The following is a 13456-nucleotide window of genomic DNA, read 5'->3' as shown; positions in this document are numbered from 1 at the left end:
TTAATCGACGGTCAGGATTTCGCCATATCATTCAGTGTATGAAGTCAGTGTGCTCCTTTCGGTAACTGTAACATTGTTCGCTAGGAAAAAACCCATGAGGAAACTGTGCAATCCTCAATGATATATTTGTTTGCAGAAGATCTCGGCAAAATAAAAAAGAATACAACCCCCTTTTTGTCTATCTTCCCATTGACATATCGTCCCTGTCTGTACAACATAAACAAATCAATGTATATGATGAGAAACTTCATATGAACAATGAAATTTTGTTATTTTAGCCTTACAAAAACTCACCAAATATTCATGACAATACATTCTTTGTTTGCTAATGCTTCCATGAAGCTATTGCTTGACAAAGCCACATAAAAAGGGGATGCCAAAAACTTTTCAGAACTGGTCACAAAGGACCAAAGAATCATTTTCACTAATTGATATCCAGTACTACAAAGACAAATATGGTTGAGATTGCAAATAAAGCAAAATTTTCCAGTCAATTAAGTGTTTTTTAGCCATCAGAAGTAGCTTCGATACACTTCTTTTTTCTCTCAGATTGATAGTCTTCCTCCTCAGACTCTCCACCATCTTCTTCTCCTTGATGTTCTTCTGATTTGGCTTCTGAATTGGGTTCTGAATCGGCTTCAAATCTTTTCCTTTGAGGAATTACTTGAAAGAAAGAAGCCTTCCAATCCCTTGTTTCCAAGAACTTGAGGAGAATCTCAATCACTTGGTTCACGGTGAGGACCTGTAATCAGAGGAAAAATATAAAATGAGTCCGTAAAAACTATATATCTGCGACATGACATAATCAGAAAAGGTTTCTCCTTAGCAGATTGGAAACAAGTGACGCGACATGTAATTACCTATTCCAACAATCTAACTGGACAAAATCAGAGCATTCATGAAAACAAGCAAACATACATTATTTCAGCCAAAAGCACAATGGCGTTAAATTTATAAAAACCATGAATTTAGTTTAGATCAAGTTTATATGAATATACTTCTTATAACATCATATGACAATTTGATGTTTTCTTCAGCCAGATTTGGGCTATAAAAGTTCTAAGACCAAATGGTACCTGAGAGCTGGACATCTTCAAGTAATTTCCTATCGGGAGCTTTGCTGTTTGAATTCCTTGCTCTTGTGCTTTCTTCATAGTTATACCCTTCCAACGGTTCCTATCCACTAACCCACCAACAATATAAATTTTACTTAAATCCAGATCATCCAACACTGTTTCCGAATCAGCTGTAAGATACACAAGATTGTCCTTCCGATCTTGTAATGCTTCAATGTATGATCCATTTTGCTTCTCAATTATCCATTTATCAAACCCTGGAAGCCTGTTCAATTGGCTCTCCATCTCTCCCTTGCATCCTGTCAACCACAGATGACCCGGAGTCTCACACTTTCCATTTACTGCATAACAATACATAATCTGCATATTTCATTCATAACAAATCACACATTGTAGAAAGTTGCAAGCAAGCAAGTAAGCTCACCATCAGAACATTACATATAAAAAGCTGAAAAATGCAAGCGTTTTCGATCTTCCAATCATCATTTTTTAACTTGTTCTGCGAAAATAGAATACCACAATTTCGAAATCATAATAGTACCTGTTGAACAAGGCTGTGAATTTCACTAGCAGTCATGAGATGAGAAAATTCAAGATCAATAACAATGTTTTGACCCTTCTCTTTAGCTTCGTTCAATCTCTGGATCTTCTTTCCTCTCTCTTCCGACCGCTTCTCCATTCTCTCTTTCCTCATACCTTTCCTCGACTCGATCAACTTAGACCTCTCCTCCTCCGTCACGCTCGCCAGCTTCTCTTCCCATTCCTTTCGCTTTCTCTCGCCTTCTCTCTTCTTCTCCTCCTTCATCCGCGCTTTCTTCTCCGCCTTCTTCGCTTCGTACCTCTGTTGTTTCAACTGCTTCTTTTGCGCGGTTTTCGAGAGACCGCTGGCCGGAGGATTGACTCGCTCTTCGACGCTGGTTTCGCCGTTTTCTTGCGTGCCCTCCATTGTGTTTTGCAGAGGCTTTTGCTTCCCTCTGTTTGTGTTCAAGCTTAGGGCTTTGCTAAGGTTTTGTTTCGAGGATTGAAGAAAGGAAATGGAGAAGACGTCGTCGTTTGCCCACTTGTTCTTTCTTACCGACATAATTACATTTTTAACCCCCTCTAATTTGACCTTGTTACACATAAATACAACAAATATATTAATTAGTAAATTACATTGCACGTGGGATGGAAGGGTATTTATGTAATTTAACTAACTCCTAGGGGGTGATTTGTTAGCTAGTCTTTCACCAGCCAAGTTGCTTAAAATCCTTAAATTCCATGTAACACGTTGACGCACGCTGCCATGTTTGCGGTAATGCCCTCACTGACCTTGGTTTCTCTGTTTTCCCCATTTATTTTGATTTTTTATCATTCTCGTCCCTTTTCAAATAAAATAAAAATAAAAATCTACACAACACCAACTTAGTGAATTTACAATAGTATACTCTTCCATATTAAATAATTTGAGATATAAATAACTAATGATATTGTATCTTTTTGCACTTGTATTTTCATTTGTTACAAATAATTCAAACAATTTATCTTGTTTATACCTCCAATTAATACTCTATGTTGGAGAATAGTGGACAAAAAATTGGAAGTTTATTAATTATAATAGACAAATTAATGTAATTAACCGATGTAGAAAAATACATGGTCGCACTTTAAATAGAAATCTTAATTAATTAGTTATTAAATCAACCTTTAGAAGAAAGTATCATAAATGTATATTAAAAAGATAATACATATGGGTCAATAACACCAATACCCCTGAGGTTTCAACTTTTTTTAAATTCTTAGAAAAGATGATTAGGTGTAACATATAACCCGATTCTGTTAACTGGCGTTGGGGGTTTATTTAACTAAAAATAGATTATCATTAAGAAAGACTGTTTTACCCTAGTAAAATTTATTATGTCTTGATGATATACATTTTTATTACCTAGATTTGAAAGCAGAGAACATCATGGTGGTGTATGTTCTTTCCTTGGTCGACAATGACAACAAGGAGTGGACGAGTGGTGGCCTTACGTTGGCGGCACAGAGATAGACCACATCACACGCCTAACGCCAACAGCGTTGTAGGCTTGACACAAGCTACACAACATGGTTGGTTTGAAGCCGGTGACCCAACCACCCCCAATAAATCATTAATTTTTTTTGAGAGGTTACAATTTCACCCTTAATATGTTAACTTCCTTTTAACAACTATCACTATTTGGGGTGTACGTGTTATCTAAATCATCTTTTCTACTCACCTATAAAAAGTTAAAACCTTAACGGAATGTCGTTGTTATTAACCTAACTATATATAAAACAATGTATACAAATCTATACGAAATAAATAAATAAGTGTATATATAAAAACAACACGAAAAAGGCCGAATAAATACCAATAAGTGATGTGACATTAAAATAGTAATATTACATCAATATATATATATATATAAGATTTTGTATATTTAATTTGTATCTGTATTTCAAGAGATATCCCAAAAAACTCATTCCAAATAATGTAAGATCTAACATGTAAATGAATTGATGATATGAAAAATTATATGTAAACACCATATAGGATGATACATTATTTCCAATGAATATTTTAAGATGTGTATAGAAAAGAGTAGTATTACTTGTAATTAGAGGCGTAACCATGATTTCTAGTTAGTGGGGTAAAAAAGATATAATATATAATTGTCCTGGATGATTTTTCGTATTCTGAAAATATTACATAATTTTTTATTGATAATATATCTTTTTCTTAATATATATAATGAGACAATCATTTAAAAATGTCATCAAATATCTCTCTTTCAATAAATGTAATTTTAGTAGGGTCAATATAAATTTTAGTGCGGTTAAAGTTATTAATTACTATAAAATATACACCTACTTTTAATAATTTCAGAATTTCAACGGGTCAAGTAACCCCGATCCGTATACTTCGGCTACGCCCCTGCTCGTAATAATAACATATTTTTATTAATAATGATGAAAGGGGGGATAATAATGAAAAATACAAAGTTGTCAATTGGACAATGAATGAATAGTAAAAAATGAAAGGGCATAAGAGCAAAAACCCAGATATAAAAATCAAACACTTGAGTAGATTTCACTTACATTTAGAGCTCATTTCGAGTTGTTGTTCGAAAACGCACCTCTCGACGCGCAAAAAAAAAAAAAAAAGAAAAAAAAAAAAACCAAACCCTCTCGTTCTGTTTCAAATTTATCCCCAAGACTCGATGAGAGACAGGGGTTCAAGTTCAGTTCACTTCAGTTAGCTTCAGTTTCTCAGCTAAACGACGTCGTCTGTGGTTCCGGAAAAATGCCTGGAGAGCTTGAACAGCAGCTGCAGGAGGTTGGATCGAAGCTCGAGGCGCCTCCGTCCAACAAAGACGCTCTCGTCAAGCTCTTAAAGGTTCGCATTTGTGAATATTGTTTCAACAATTGTTAAATTCGTTTCAAGTTTTTTTTTTTTTTTTTTTTTTGAAATTCGATTTTCGTTGAGAGGAGTTTACTAGGTTGGTAGTTAGTTAGTTCGTTTGTTGGTTCTGTTAATTCTGTTTTGTTTGGCTTTGGGGAGACTCGTGGAAAGTTAAGTGAACGAGAGGAATTGATTCGAGGTTTATGGTTTTGTGGTAGCTCAAGAGGGTGAGGATGTTTTGTTAGGGTTAGCTGAGGGAAAATTTGAAGTTTTACGTGTCAATTTGTTGTGTATGGAGGAGGGAAGAAGATATTATGGTAAAATTTTCAATTTGGACGGTTGAATTTGGTAATATGATGGTATTTTGCCAAAATGAGTCAAACTAGGGTTAATATGCACGCCTTGATGATTTAAGAAGATTGCTGTTTACTTGCATGCTCGGACATTGATGAAAAAAAAGTTTAATTGGTTCAACTGGTGATAGATATTGTATAGTGTAAGATTCAAGATATTTTTATTTGGTCTCTCTAATAAGTTTTCTGTAATATCTTTTGAATTCAAAATATACAGTTTTGGTGAAAATATAATATATTGGCTTGAATTAGGATTCTTTACATAGTATTCTCAAATCGGCTACAACAGTATTTGGGATGGATAAGTGGGTTTGCTGGGAGAAAAAATTAGTGTGTCTGATTAGCCTTATAATGTTGCTTAGACCATCTTGTAGTTTATCTAGACCTTGTATAGTATTCAGTTAATCTTTAAGTTTTGATATAGAGTTTTCTAGTTCGGCTGCTCCATAAGCAGAGTTTTGTAGGTACCTTTGGTATGTTAACGATTCTAGGTCTGAAAATTTTTATGGAGTTTGCTCAAATATGCTTGATCCACCTTAAGGAGCAAAGTGCAGCTAATCTACTGTATTATGTGCTGACTACCTGTTTGTAGCTTTGAATAGTCAGTTGGATCGTTAACAATAGAGGGATCGAGCCACATTGTATTGAACTTTGATGCCTTAAATATCCACGGATTAGGCAGTTTTCAACTTCACACCAGGGAAATGGGGCTGCTCCTGAGAGAGTGGATCTGATGGAACCTAAAACGGGGTAGTTTCTTTTAGTATTTTTGGTTTGGAACTTTTGACCTGTATGATATCTGATTAGATCAGACTGATAGTTTAGGAACTTACAAGTGATTGTCTGCTGCAAACATTGGCTTTTCTTTCAGTTGGGAATTATAATTGCAGATAGTTCTTCCATGTTTTTTCTATTGAACATGTAGCTAACAGAGAAATAAAAAAGAAAAAAGAACTTTACTTTCGGAACTTTCTTTTATGTGTATGAAGGCTTCCTTGTTTCATTGTTGCCTAATTGCAACGAGATTAAAGAGTTTTTAATCATAGAAGTAAACATTACCAATTTCTGATATGATAGTGAGGTAATGATATTGTTGAAACATGCTTCTTGGTGGTTAAGTGCATAATATATGATATGTTTAGTGGCTGATGATGTTAAACGATTGGTGTTACTAGTTTTGTGCTGATGTGGATAGGGGTGGTTTTAGAGTTTCACATGTCTTTATATATCTACAACAGAACTACAACAATGATCTTACCGGAATGTTCATTCTAAGTTTGAATTATTTTGTTTTTCATCACTACTTGACTGGCCAAATCTCTTGTTCATTTTGAAGTCATAAATATGGCAATCACTGCTAGGTTTCCTGCTGTCCTTCTGGCTGGTGAAAATTAACTTACTTAGTGATAAAACATATCAATTTTGGTTTTGATGTGGCCTGAAGTTTCAGGGATTGAAGCATGAATATTCTTCTGCTGCATATAAAGATTGTAGAGTAAAGCTTATTTGTGTTAAAAACCATCCAATAATCAACATTGATTTCCTTACTCTCATATTTGTTCTGTTTATCCTGTTCACTTTTGTTTCAAGTAGGATGGATCCTCTCTCACTCTCTATCATTATATCTGAAGTATATTAGTTATTATGATAATTGTTTTATCTTGTGTACAAATGACAGAATAATCATTCTACAGTACTCACAAGCAAGTTAGATGCCTTTATGTGTGCACCCACTTATTAACAGTCATTATTATTCTATTTTTGTTACTTGGTAATATTGTGCATATATCTTCTTCTCTGTCTGCAGCAAGCTGCAACATGTCTGTCGGAGTTGGACCAATCTCCACCGGCTTCAATTTTAGAGGCAATGCAACCTTTTCTTAATGCAATTGTCAAGCCAGTATTTCTTAAGCATCAAGATAAGGATGTAAAGCTTCTAGTAGCAACCTGCATTTGTGAGATAACCAGGATTACTGCACCTGAAGCTCCTTACAGTGACGAAGTTCTCAAGGTGCATTTCTTTATGAAGGTCAACTGGTTAATAAAATGGGTTTATATTTTTCAGACTACCAATAAATTTGCAATTTAATTCCTTTTTAATTGGTCTGTTGTCTATTGACAGGATACTTTTCAGTTGATTGTGGGTACTTTTAGTGGGTTAAAGGATACCAGTGGTCCTTCATTTGGAAGGAGAGTTGTCATTCTGGAGACTCTTGCAAAATATAGGTCATGTGTTGTGATGTTGGATCTTGAATGTGATGATCTAGTGAATCAAATGTTCAGTACATTTTTCGATGTTGCCAGGTTTGTTTTCTTGCATAATTGTCTTTTTAACATAATTTGGTTTGTGAAACCTTTTGCTGACTCTCAAAAGTCTGTAATATCTACTGATTTGATTGCTTTTGTTCTGAAATTTCCTTTCATGCAGTGATGATCATCCAGAAAATGTTTTATCATCAATGCAAACAATCATGATTGTTCTATTAGAAGAAAGTGAGGATATTCAAGAAGATCTTTTACTTGCTATATTGTCTGTATTAGGTCGTAACAAAAGTGTAAGTATTTCAAATCTTTACCAGCTTATGAAAATGGTTGGGTTGCTTTTATGTTGTGGGTTGTGTATAATTTTCCTTTGTGTTAAAGTCTTTGTTGTATTACTTTGAATGACTGATTTTCTGGTTCTTAAATTGCCAGGATACCCCAAAGAGGCTTGCTATGAATGTTATAAAGCAATGTGCTGGAAAACTTGAAGCTGGCATAAAACAATTCCTCGTGTCATCAATGTCAGGCGATAGCAGGCCAGAAAATAGTCAAATTGACTACCATGAAGTTATTTATGATATTTATCGTTGTGCTCCTCAGATCTTATCAGGAGTTGTTCCATACCTCACTGGAGAGTTGCTGGTAATTATCGATTCCTTGGTTAATTTTTCTAGCACAAATACTATTAATCCTGATTTTGATACAGATCTGTCAGAATCTTAATTTCCTGACTACAATAGAGTTTAAAGATGATTACATGATGAATGGCTTCTTAGTATACCCTTTTTATCATCTGCAGACTGAGCAGCTGGACACTCGTTTAAAAGCAGTGCAATTAGTCGGAGATCTGTTTGCTCTGCCTGGGTCTTCTAACACAGAAGCATTTCAGCCTATCTTTTCAGAGTTCTTGAAAAGGTCGACTGACAGAGTAGTTACCGTTCGTATGTCTGTCCTTGATCATGTCAAGACCTGCCTGCTGTCAGATCCTTTAAGGGCTGAGGCTCCCCAACTTCTCTGTAAGTTTGTGCATTTGTTTTCAAATTTATGTTAAGTGTTGCTCTGCTGATTTTGTTGTGGTTCAACATTTTCTAGCTGTCCTCTGTGACCGGCTCCTGGACTACGATGAAAATGTACGAAAGCAAGTTGTTGCTGTAATTTGTGATGTGGCGTGCCAAGCTCTGAATTCTATTCCTGTTGAGACTTTGAAACTAGTTGCAGAGCGTATTCGAGACAAATCTGTATGTATAATGTTTCCTTTGTGTTTGCTGATTTGGTCCATAACTCTCTTTGTCTCTCTCTCATTATAGAAATGTCTTGCTTCCCAAAATTTCAGCTACTTGTTAAAATTTATACTATGGAGAGGCTGGCTGAGGTTTTCAGAGTATATTGCCTGAGGTCCTCTGGTGGTTCAGTAGATCATAATGAATTTGATTGGATTCCTGGGAAAATTTTGAGGTGTTTCTATGACAGAGACTTCAGGTAATACTTCTTTTCACCTTAAACAGAATTTAGCAATGAGAAACCAAAGTGTATTAGCATTTAGCAATGAGAAACCATAATGTTTGTGACTGTTTAAATGTGGGACCCTCATGCTTCCTTTTCTGTTATTACAAAGCTAAGGGGTTTTACGACTGGTTTCAATTTGATTGAGACAATTTGGGGTAAAGCAAAAGCGCTATAAGTGTTTGCTCCTTGATGGATAATTTTTGGATAATTTCATTTATGTTTATCCAACTTGTCTCACACATGTGAATCCATTTTGCAGATCTGATACAATTGAATCTATTCTATCTGGTTCCTTGTTCCCAACCGAGTTCTCAGTAAAAGATAGAGTAAGACTTTGGGTGAGAGTTTTCTCTGGCTTTGACAGAGTTATGATGAAGGCTCTTGAGAAGATCCTTGAGCAAAAACAAAGGTATGAATGCTTGGTTTTGATATTGAGCATCACATGACCTTTGAACTCTCATCTTTCATTTTGTGTATTTGATAGATTGTGCACTGATTTTCAGGGGATTTCCTCTTGGATTGCAGGTTGCAGCAAGAGATGCAGAGGTATCTCTCTCTTAGGCAGATGCATCAGGTTCGCAAATTTTGGAAGTTGCATTACTAATAATGAAGAGACAGAATACATTTATTAATTATATTTTGGAGCTAAACTAAATGGTTCTCATTCAAATACAGGATGGGGATGCCCCTGAGATCCAAAAAAAAGTTTTGTTTTGCTTCCGAGTCATGTCTCGTTCTTTTGCTGAGCCTACAAAAGCTGAGGAGAATTTTCAGATTCTTGATCAATTGAAAGATGCTAATGTCTGGAAGATATTGACGAATATTCTTGATCCAAACGTTAGCTTTCATCAAGCTTGTTCTAGTCGGGTAAGCAATAAGATACTGAGAGATCCTCGAGGTGGGAATTACATTGGCAATGGATTTGAGGCGCTTGTTTTTGTCCATGTCTTTTAAGTAAATCATTTGAAGAAAATCATATAAGGATTTGATATCTGCCATAAAATGTAGTAACTAATAATGGAGATTATTTGCTAACCCTGCTAATAAGAAAGAGACAGAACATAAAGCTAAACTAGGTAATTGTGTCTTTTTTGTTATAGCAAACATGATCTTATCAGCCTTTATCTATCCACTAACAACCATTGCTTTTCTTTCTCAGTTTGATTTTGCTAATATAAGTTTTTTGTTTTGCAGGATGATTTGCTTAAAATACTTGGCGAAAAACACCGACTTTATGATTTCCTGAGCACTCTTTCTATGAAATGTTCGTATTTACTTTTTAACAAGGAGCATGTAAAAGAAATTTTTCTGGAGGTTGCCGTACAAAAATCCTCTGGGAACGCACAATATACACAATCTTGCATGGATATACTAGGGGTAAAAAATATGTGCTCCTAAATTTATAATTGTATTCATCCATATAGATTTTGTTGTTAGTTTGCTCTTTGGCATGTTTCTTTGCTTGCAGTTTGTGTGTGGCATTATGTGAAGTTTGTTTTTAATCTTGTCTTTTGTCACCCAATGCTTACCGCTACAATCTATCATGTTGTATGCTTTTGCTTGCTGATAATGGTACTTTGCCCATATGGTTTTAAAGCAATTTTATTGCAACAGTACTTGATCTTGGTACTACATTCTGGCCATTTCTTTGATGTTATTTTTTATTTGTTTTACTTTTACATTTACAACAGTACTTAGAATTTGCAGCATTGTGGCCTTCAATAATACGGCATACTTTCTTGAGTTGTTTCTATTCTTCATTTCTTTTTCTCCCATCAGAATAAATTCTAATTCTTGTTTGAAAATGTTATACACAATGCATTTTCAGATTCTTGCACGCTTCAGTCCATCTTTGCTGGGTGGCACCGAAGAAGAACTGGTAAATTTACTGAAAGACGACAACGAAATTATAAAAGAAGGTGTCTTGCATGTTTTAGCAAAAGCTGGTGGGACCATTCGAGAACAACTTGCACAGTCATCAAGGTGCGACTCTTGATGTTATTGACTTTTCAGAGCCTGTTTGTTGTATATTCTTATTACCTTCTTGTTGCTTGCTTGCAGTTCTGTTGACCTTGTACTGGAAAGGCTCTGTTTAGAAGGAAGTCGGAGACAGGCCAAGTATGCTGTTCATGCACTAGCGGCAATAACAAAGGATGATGGGCTCATGTCTCTCTCTGTTTTATACAAGGTTGTATATTATTCTTTCATGCATGACCAGTATAATAGCTATTAAATCATCTGTAATATGAATGTTAATGATATGTGCCAAAGTTGATGTGTTTTGTCCAATTTCCAGAGGCTTGTAGACATGCTAGAGGAGAAGACTCATTTGCCGGCTGTTCTACAATCTCTGGGATGTATTGCAGAGACTGCAACGGCAGTTTTTGAAACTAGAGAGAGTGAAATTGTAGAATTCATAAAAAGCAAGATTCTTGGGTGCGGCAATGTATGTTTTCCAAGGTCCACTGGACTTGTGTAACTTCCCTCTACAACCTCATTATCTATAGTTATTTTATGTAAATTGTGTTTCTTTGTTTCAGAAAAAAGTAGAGAGTGAAGCATCTTGGGATGACAGAAGTGAACTTTGTTTATTGAAGGTTTGTCATTTTAAATGAGTTTTATTTTAACTTTATTGTTTATTTTGAGATAATAAAGATTGCTGTAGATTCATGTCTTGTGGGATATTGTTCTATATGTTATTATCTTCTGATACTTTTGTTGAGGCTATTTTTTAATGGATCATCTTTGTATTGGGTTACACATGCAAACTTGTTTTGGGTGGTCTTGCAGATTTATGGAATTAAAACATTGGTCAAGAGCTACTTGCCTGACAAAGATGCCCACCTTCGTCCTGGAATTGATGAACTTCTGGGAATTCTGAGAAACATGCTTTCTTTTGGTGAAATGTCAGAAGATTTAGAATCAAGGTAAATGACTCACATGGGTCTCTCTCTCTCTCTCTCTCTCTCTCTCTCTCTCTTTCAACTAAGCTGTATTATAATCCAATTGCTGGTTTTATTGATTGGTTCTCTTAGAATGTCTCACTAGTTTGATAAGAGTAGAATTACAACTCTTTGCCATATTACAGTTCAGTTGATAAAGCCCATTTGAGGCTGGCTTCAGCAAAGGCAATTCTTCGTTTGTCAAAGCACTGGGATCAGAAGATACCTGTTGATGTCTTCCACTTGACTGTGAAGACTCCAGAGGTGAGATCATTTAGTATTTTATATTGCTGCATCTAATATTGTTGATATAGATGATTGCTTTTCTTGTATTTAATTGATTCCCTTTGCCCTTTTGGGTCTTGTAGATATCTTTCCTTCAAGCTAAGAAACTATTCCTGAGCAAAGTTCATCAATATGTAAAGGACCGGCTTTTGGATGCAAAATATGCTTGTGCATTCTTATTTAGTATAACTGAATCTAAGCCACTTGACTTTGAAGAGGTATTTATGTAGACTTGATTAGTTCCAAGTGATTCTCTATGGTTGAGGCAGTGTATGTAATGCTTTCCACCATGGTTGGAATTTTGAAATTTTTTTGGCAAAAATTTCATATCCTGTTTGAAATGGCAGGAGAAACAGAACCTGGCCGACATCATTCAGATGAAGGCACGTCAGATCTCTGTGCAGTCTGATGCAAATTCATCGACAGCATATCCTGAATATATTCTCCCGTATGTGGTTCATACTTTAGCGCATCATTCATGTCCAAATATAGATGAATGCAAGGATGTCAAAGCATTTGAATTGGTATACCGGTACGTGTAATTTTACATTTTATTGTCTTGTGTGTATTTTTGAAAACTATTTATGTTTAATTGTTTTATTATTTTGATTAGACACATACTCACAGGGTCCCATGGACTCTTTTTAATTCAATAAATGCAAAAGTACATGGGTTTTGGAGAATGGCTCATTGATTGATCCAACCCAGGGCAAAATATTCTGAATCAATGATTTTATTTTTAGATTGTATAAAAGGGATTTATCCTTATTGAATTCTGTTATGTTCTTTACTTTTCAGGCGACTGTACTTAATCATTTCTGTGTTGATTCATAAAGATGAAGATGTCAAGTCAGAAGCTAGTAACAACAAGGAGAAGGAGAGTATTTCTCCAATAATCTCTCTTTTTCATAGTATTAAGTGCTCAGAAGACATAGTTGATGCAGCCAAGTCAAAGGTATGGGAATAGAGTTTTCATCTTCATATGTTTGCTATTGTTTTTCCTTAACTTTTGAGCACATGGAAAGCCACGAGAACGCAGAAAAAATGTAATCTTCAAACTTATGTATTGTTTAATTTCCAGAATTCACATGCTATTTGTGACCTTGGATTGTCGATCATAAAGCGTTTATCACAAAAGGAGGATGATACACAAGAGATGATTTCATCCGTCTCTCTGCCCCCAATGCTGTACAAACCATATGAAAAGAAAGAAGGTGATGACTCTCAGGTAAGTTTTCTCCTGGAAAGTTTTAACCTTTTCTGGCTTAGTCAAATTTATGAAAGCCTAGATTCTGTGGAAGTAAAAGTTGCTCATTCACTGTCATTATTAGGTTGGATGTGATAAATTGTATCAGCTCTTATGTGTTGGCTTTATGTCACATCTTTGCTTCTCACTTGTTTAATCTCCAGCGGTCTTTAATTTTCTCTGTTGTTTTTGTCTGTAAGAAACTAGGTTTCTAAGTGGCAATTTTTGCTTCAACTATCATACCATATGAACTTGTAGAGGCCATGGGGTGGAATAATTGATTAAGTCTTTGCTTTAATCACATAGTATCCAACCAAGTAAAGCTCTTAACACTTAGGGTGCGTTTGATTCATTCTATTTTTGTTACTTGGTAATATTGT

General features: G+C 35.3%; 2 protein-coding genes across 2 annotated transcripts; one reads left to right on the top strand and one right to left on the bottom strand.

Moving 5' to 3' along the window:
* Nucleotides 1-235: 235 nt before the first annotated feature.
* LOC116128800 (tRNA (guanine(9)-N1)-methyltransferase) lies at nt 236-2087 on the bottom strand. Its single transcript, XM_031414556.1, has 3 exons — nt 1618-2087; nt 1077-1436; nt 236-742 (listed from the first exon to the last, which is right to left on the bottom strand). The coding sequence occupies exons 1-3, from the start codon at nt 2020-2022 to the stop codon at nt 506-508; spliced, it is 1002 nt and encodes a 333-aa protein (XP_031270416.1). The 5' UTR covers nt 2023-2087; the 3' UTR covers nt 236-505.
* A 2105-nt stretch (nt 2088-4192) lies between these two features.
* LOC116128750 (sister chromatid cohesion protein PDS5 homolog B-like) lies at nt 4193-13172 on the top strand. Its single transcript, XM_031414497.1, has 22 exons — nt 4193-4476; nt 6643-6846; nt 6958-7139; nt 7264-7390; nt 7530-7739; nt 7897-8113; nt 8190-8335; nt 8431-8576; nt 8863-9012; nt 9129-9177; nt 9279-9470; nt 9798-9980; nt 10432-10586; nt 10665-10791; nt 10900-11049; nt 11144-11200; nt 11394-11530; nt 11692-11809; nt 11914-12048; nt 12178-12362; nt 12629-12785; nt 12912-13172. Exons 1-22 carry the CDS (start codon nt 4384-4386, stop codon nt 13170-13172), a joined length of 3381 nt encoding a protein of 1126 aa, XP_031270357.1. The 5' UTR covers nt 4193-4383.
* The last annotated feature ends 284 nt before the right edge of the window (nt 13173-13456 follow it).

This window comes from Pistacia vera, unplaced genomic scaffold (genome assembly GCF_008641045.1).
Source record: "Pistacia vera cultivar Batoury unplaced genomic scaffold, PisVer_v2 Contig204, whole genome shotgun sequence".
Taxonomy (NCBI): domain Eukaryota; kingdom Viridiplantae; phylum Streptophyta; class Magnoliopsida; order Sapindales; family Anacardiaceae; genus Pistacia; species Pistacia vera.
The sequence above is the reverse complement of the archived record's forward strand: the minus strand, read 5'-3'. Positions and strand labels throughout refer to the sequence as shown.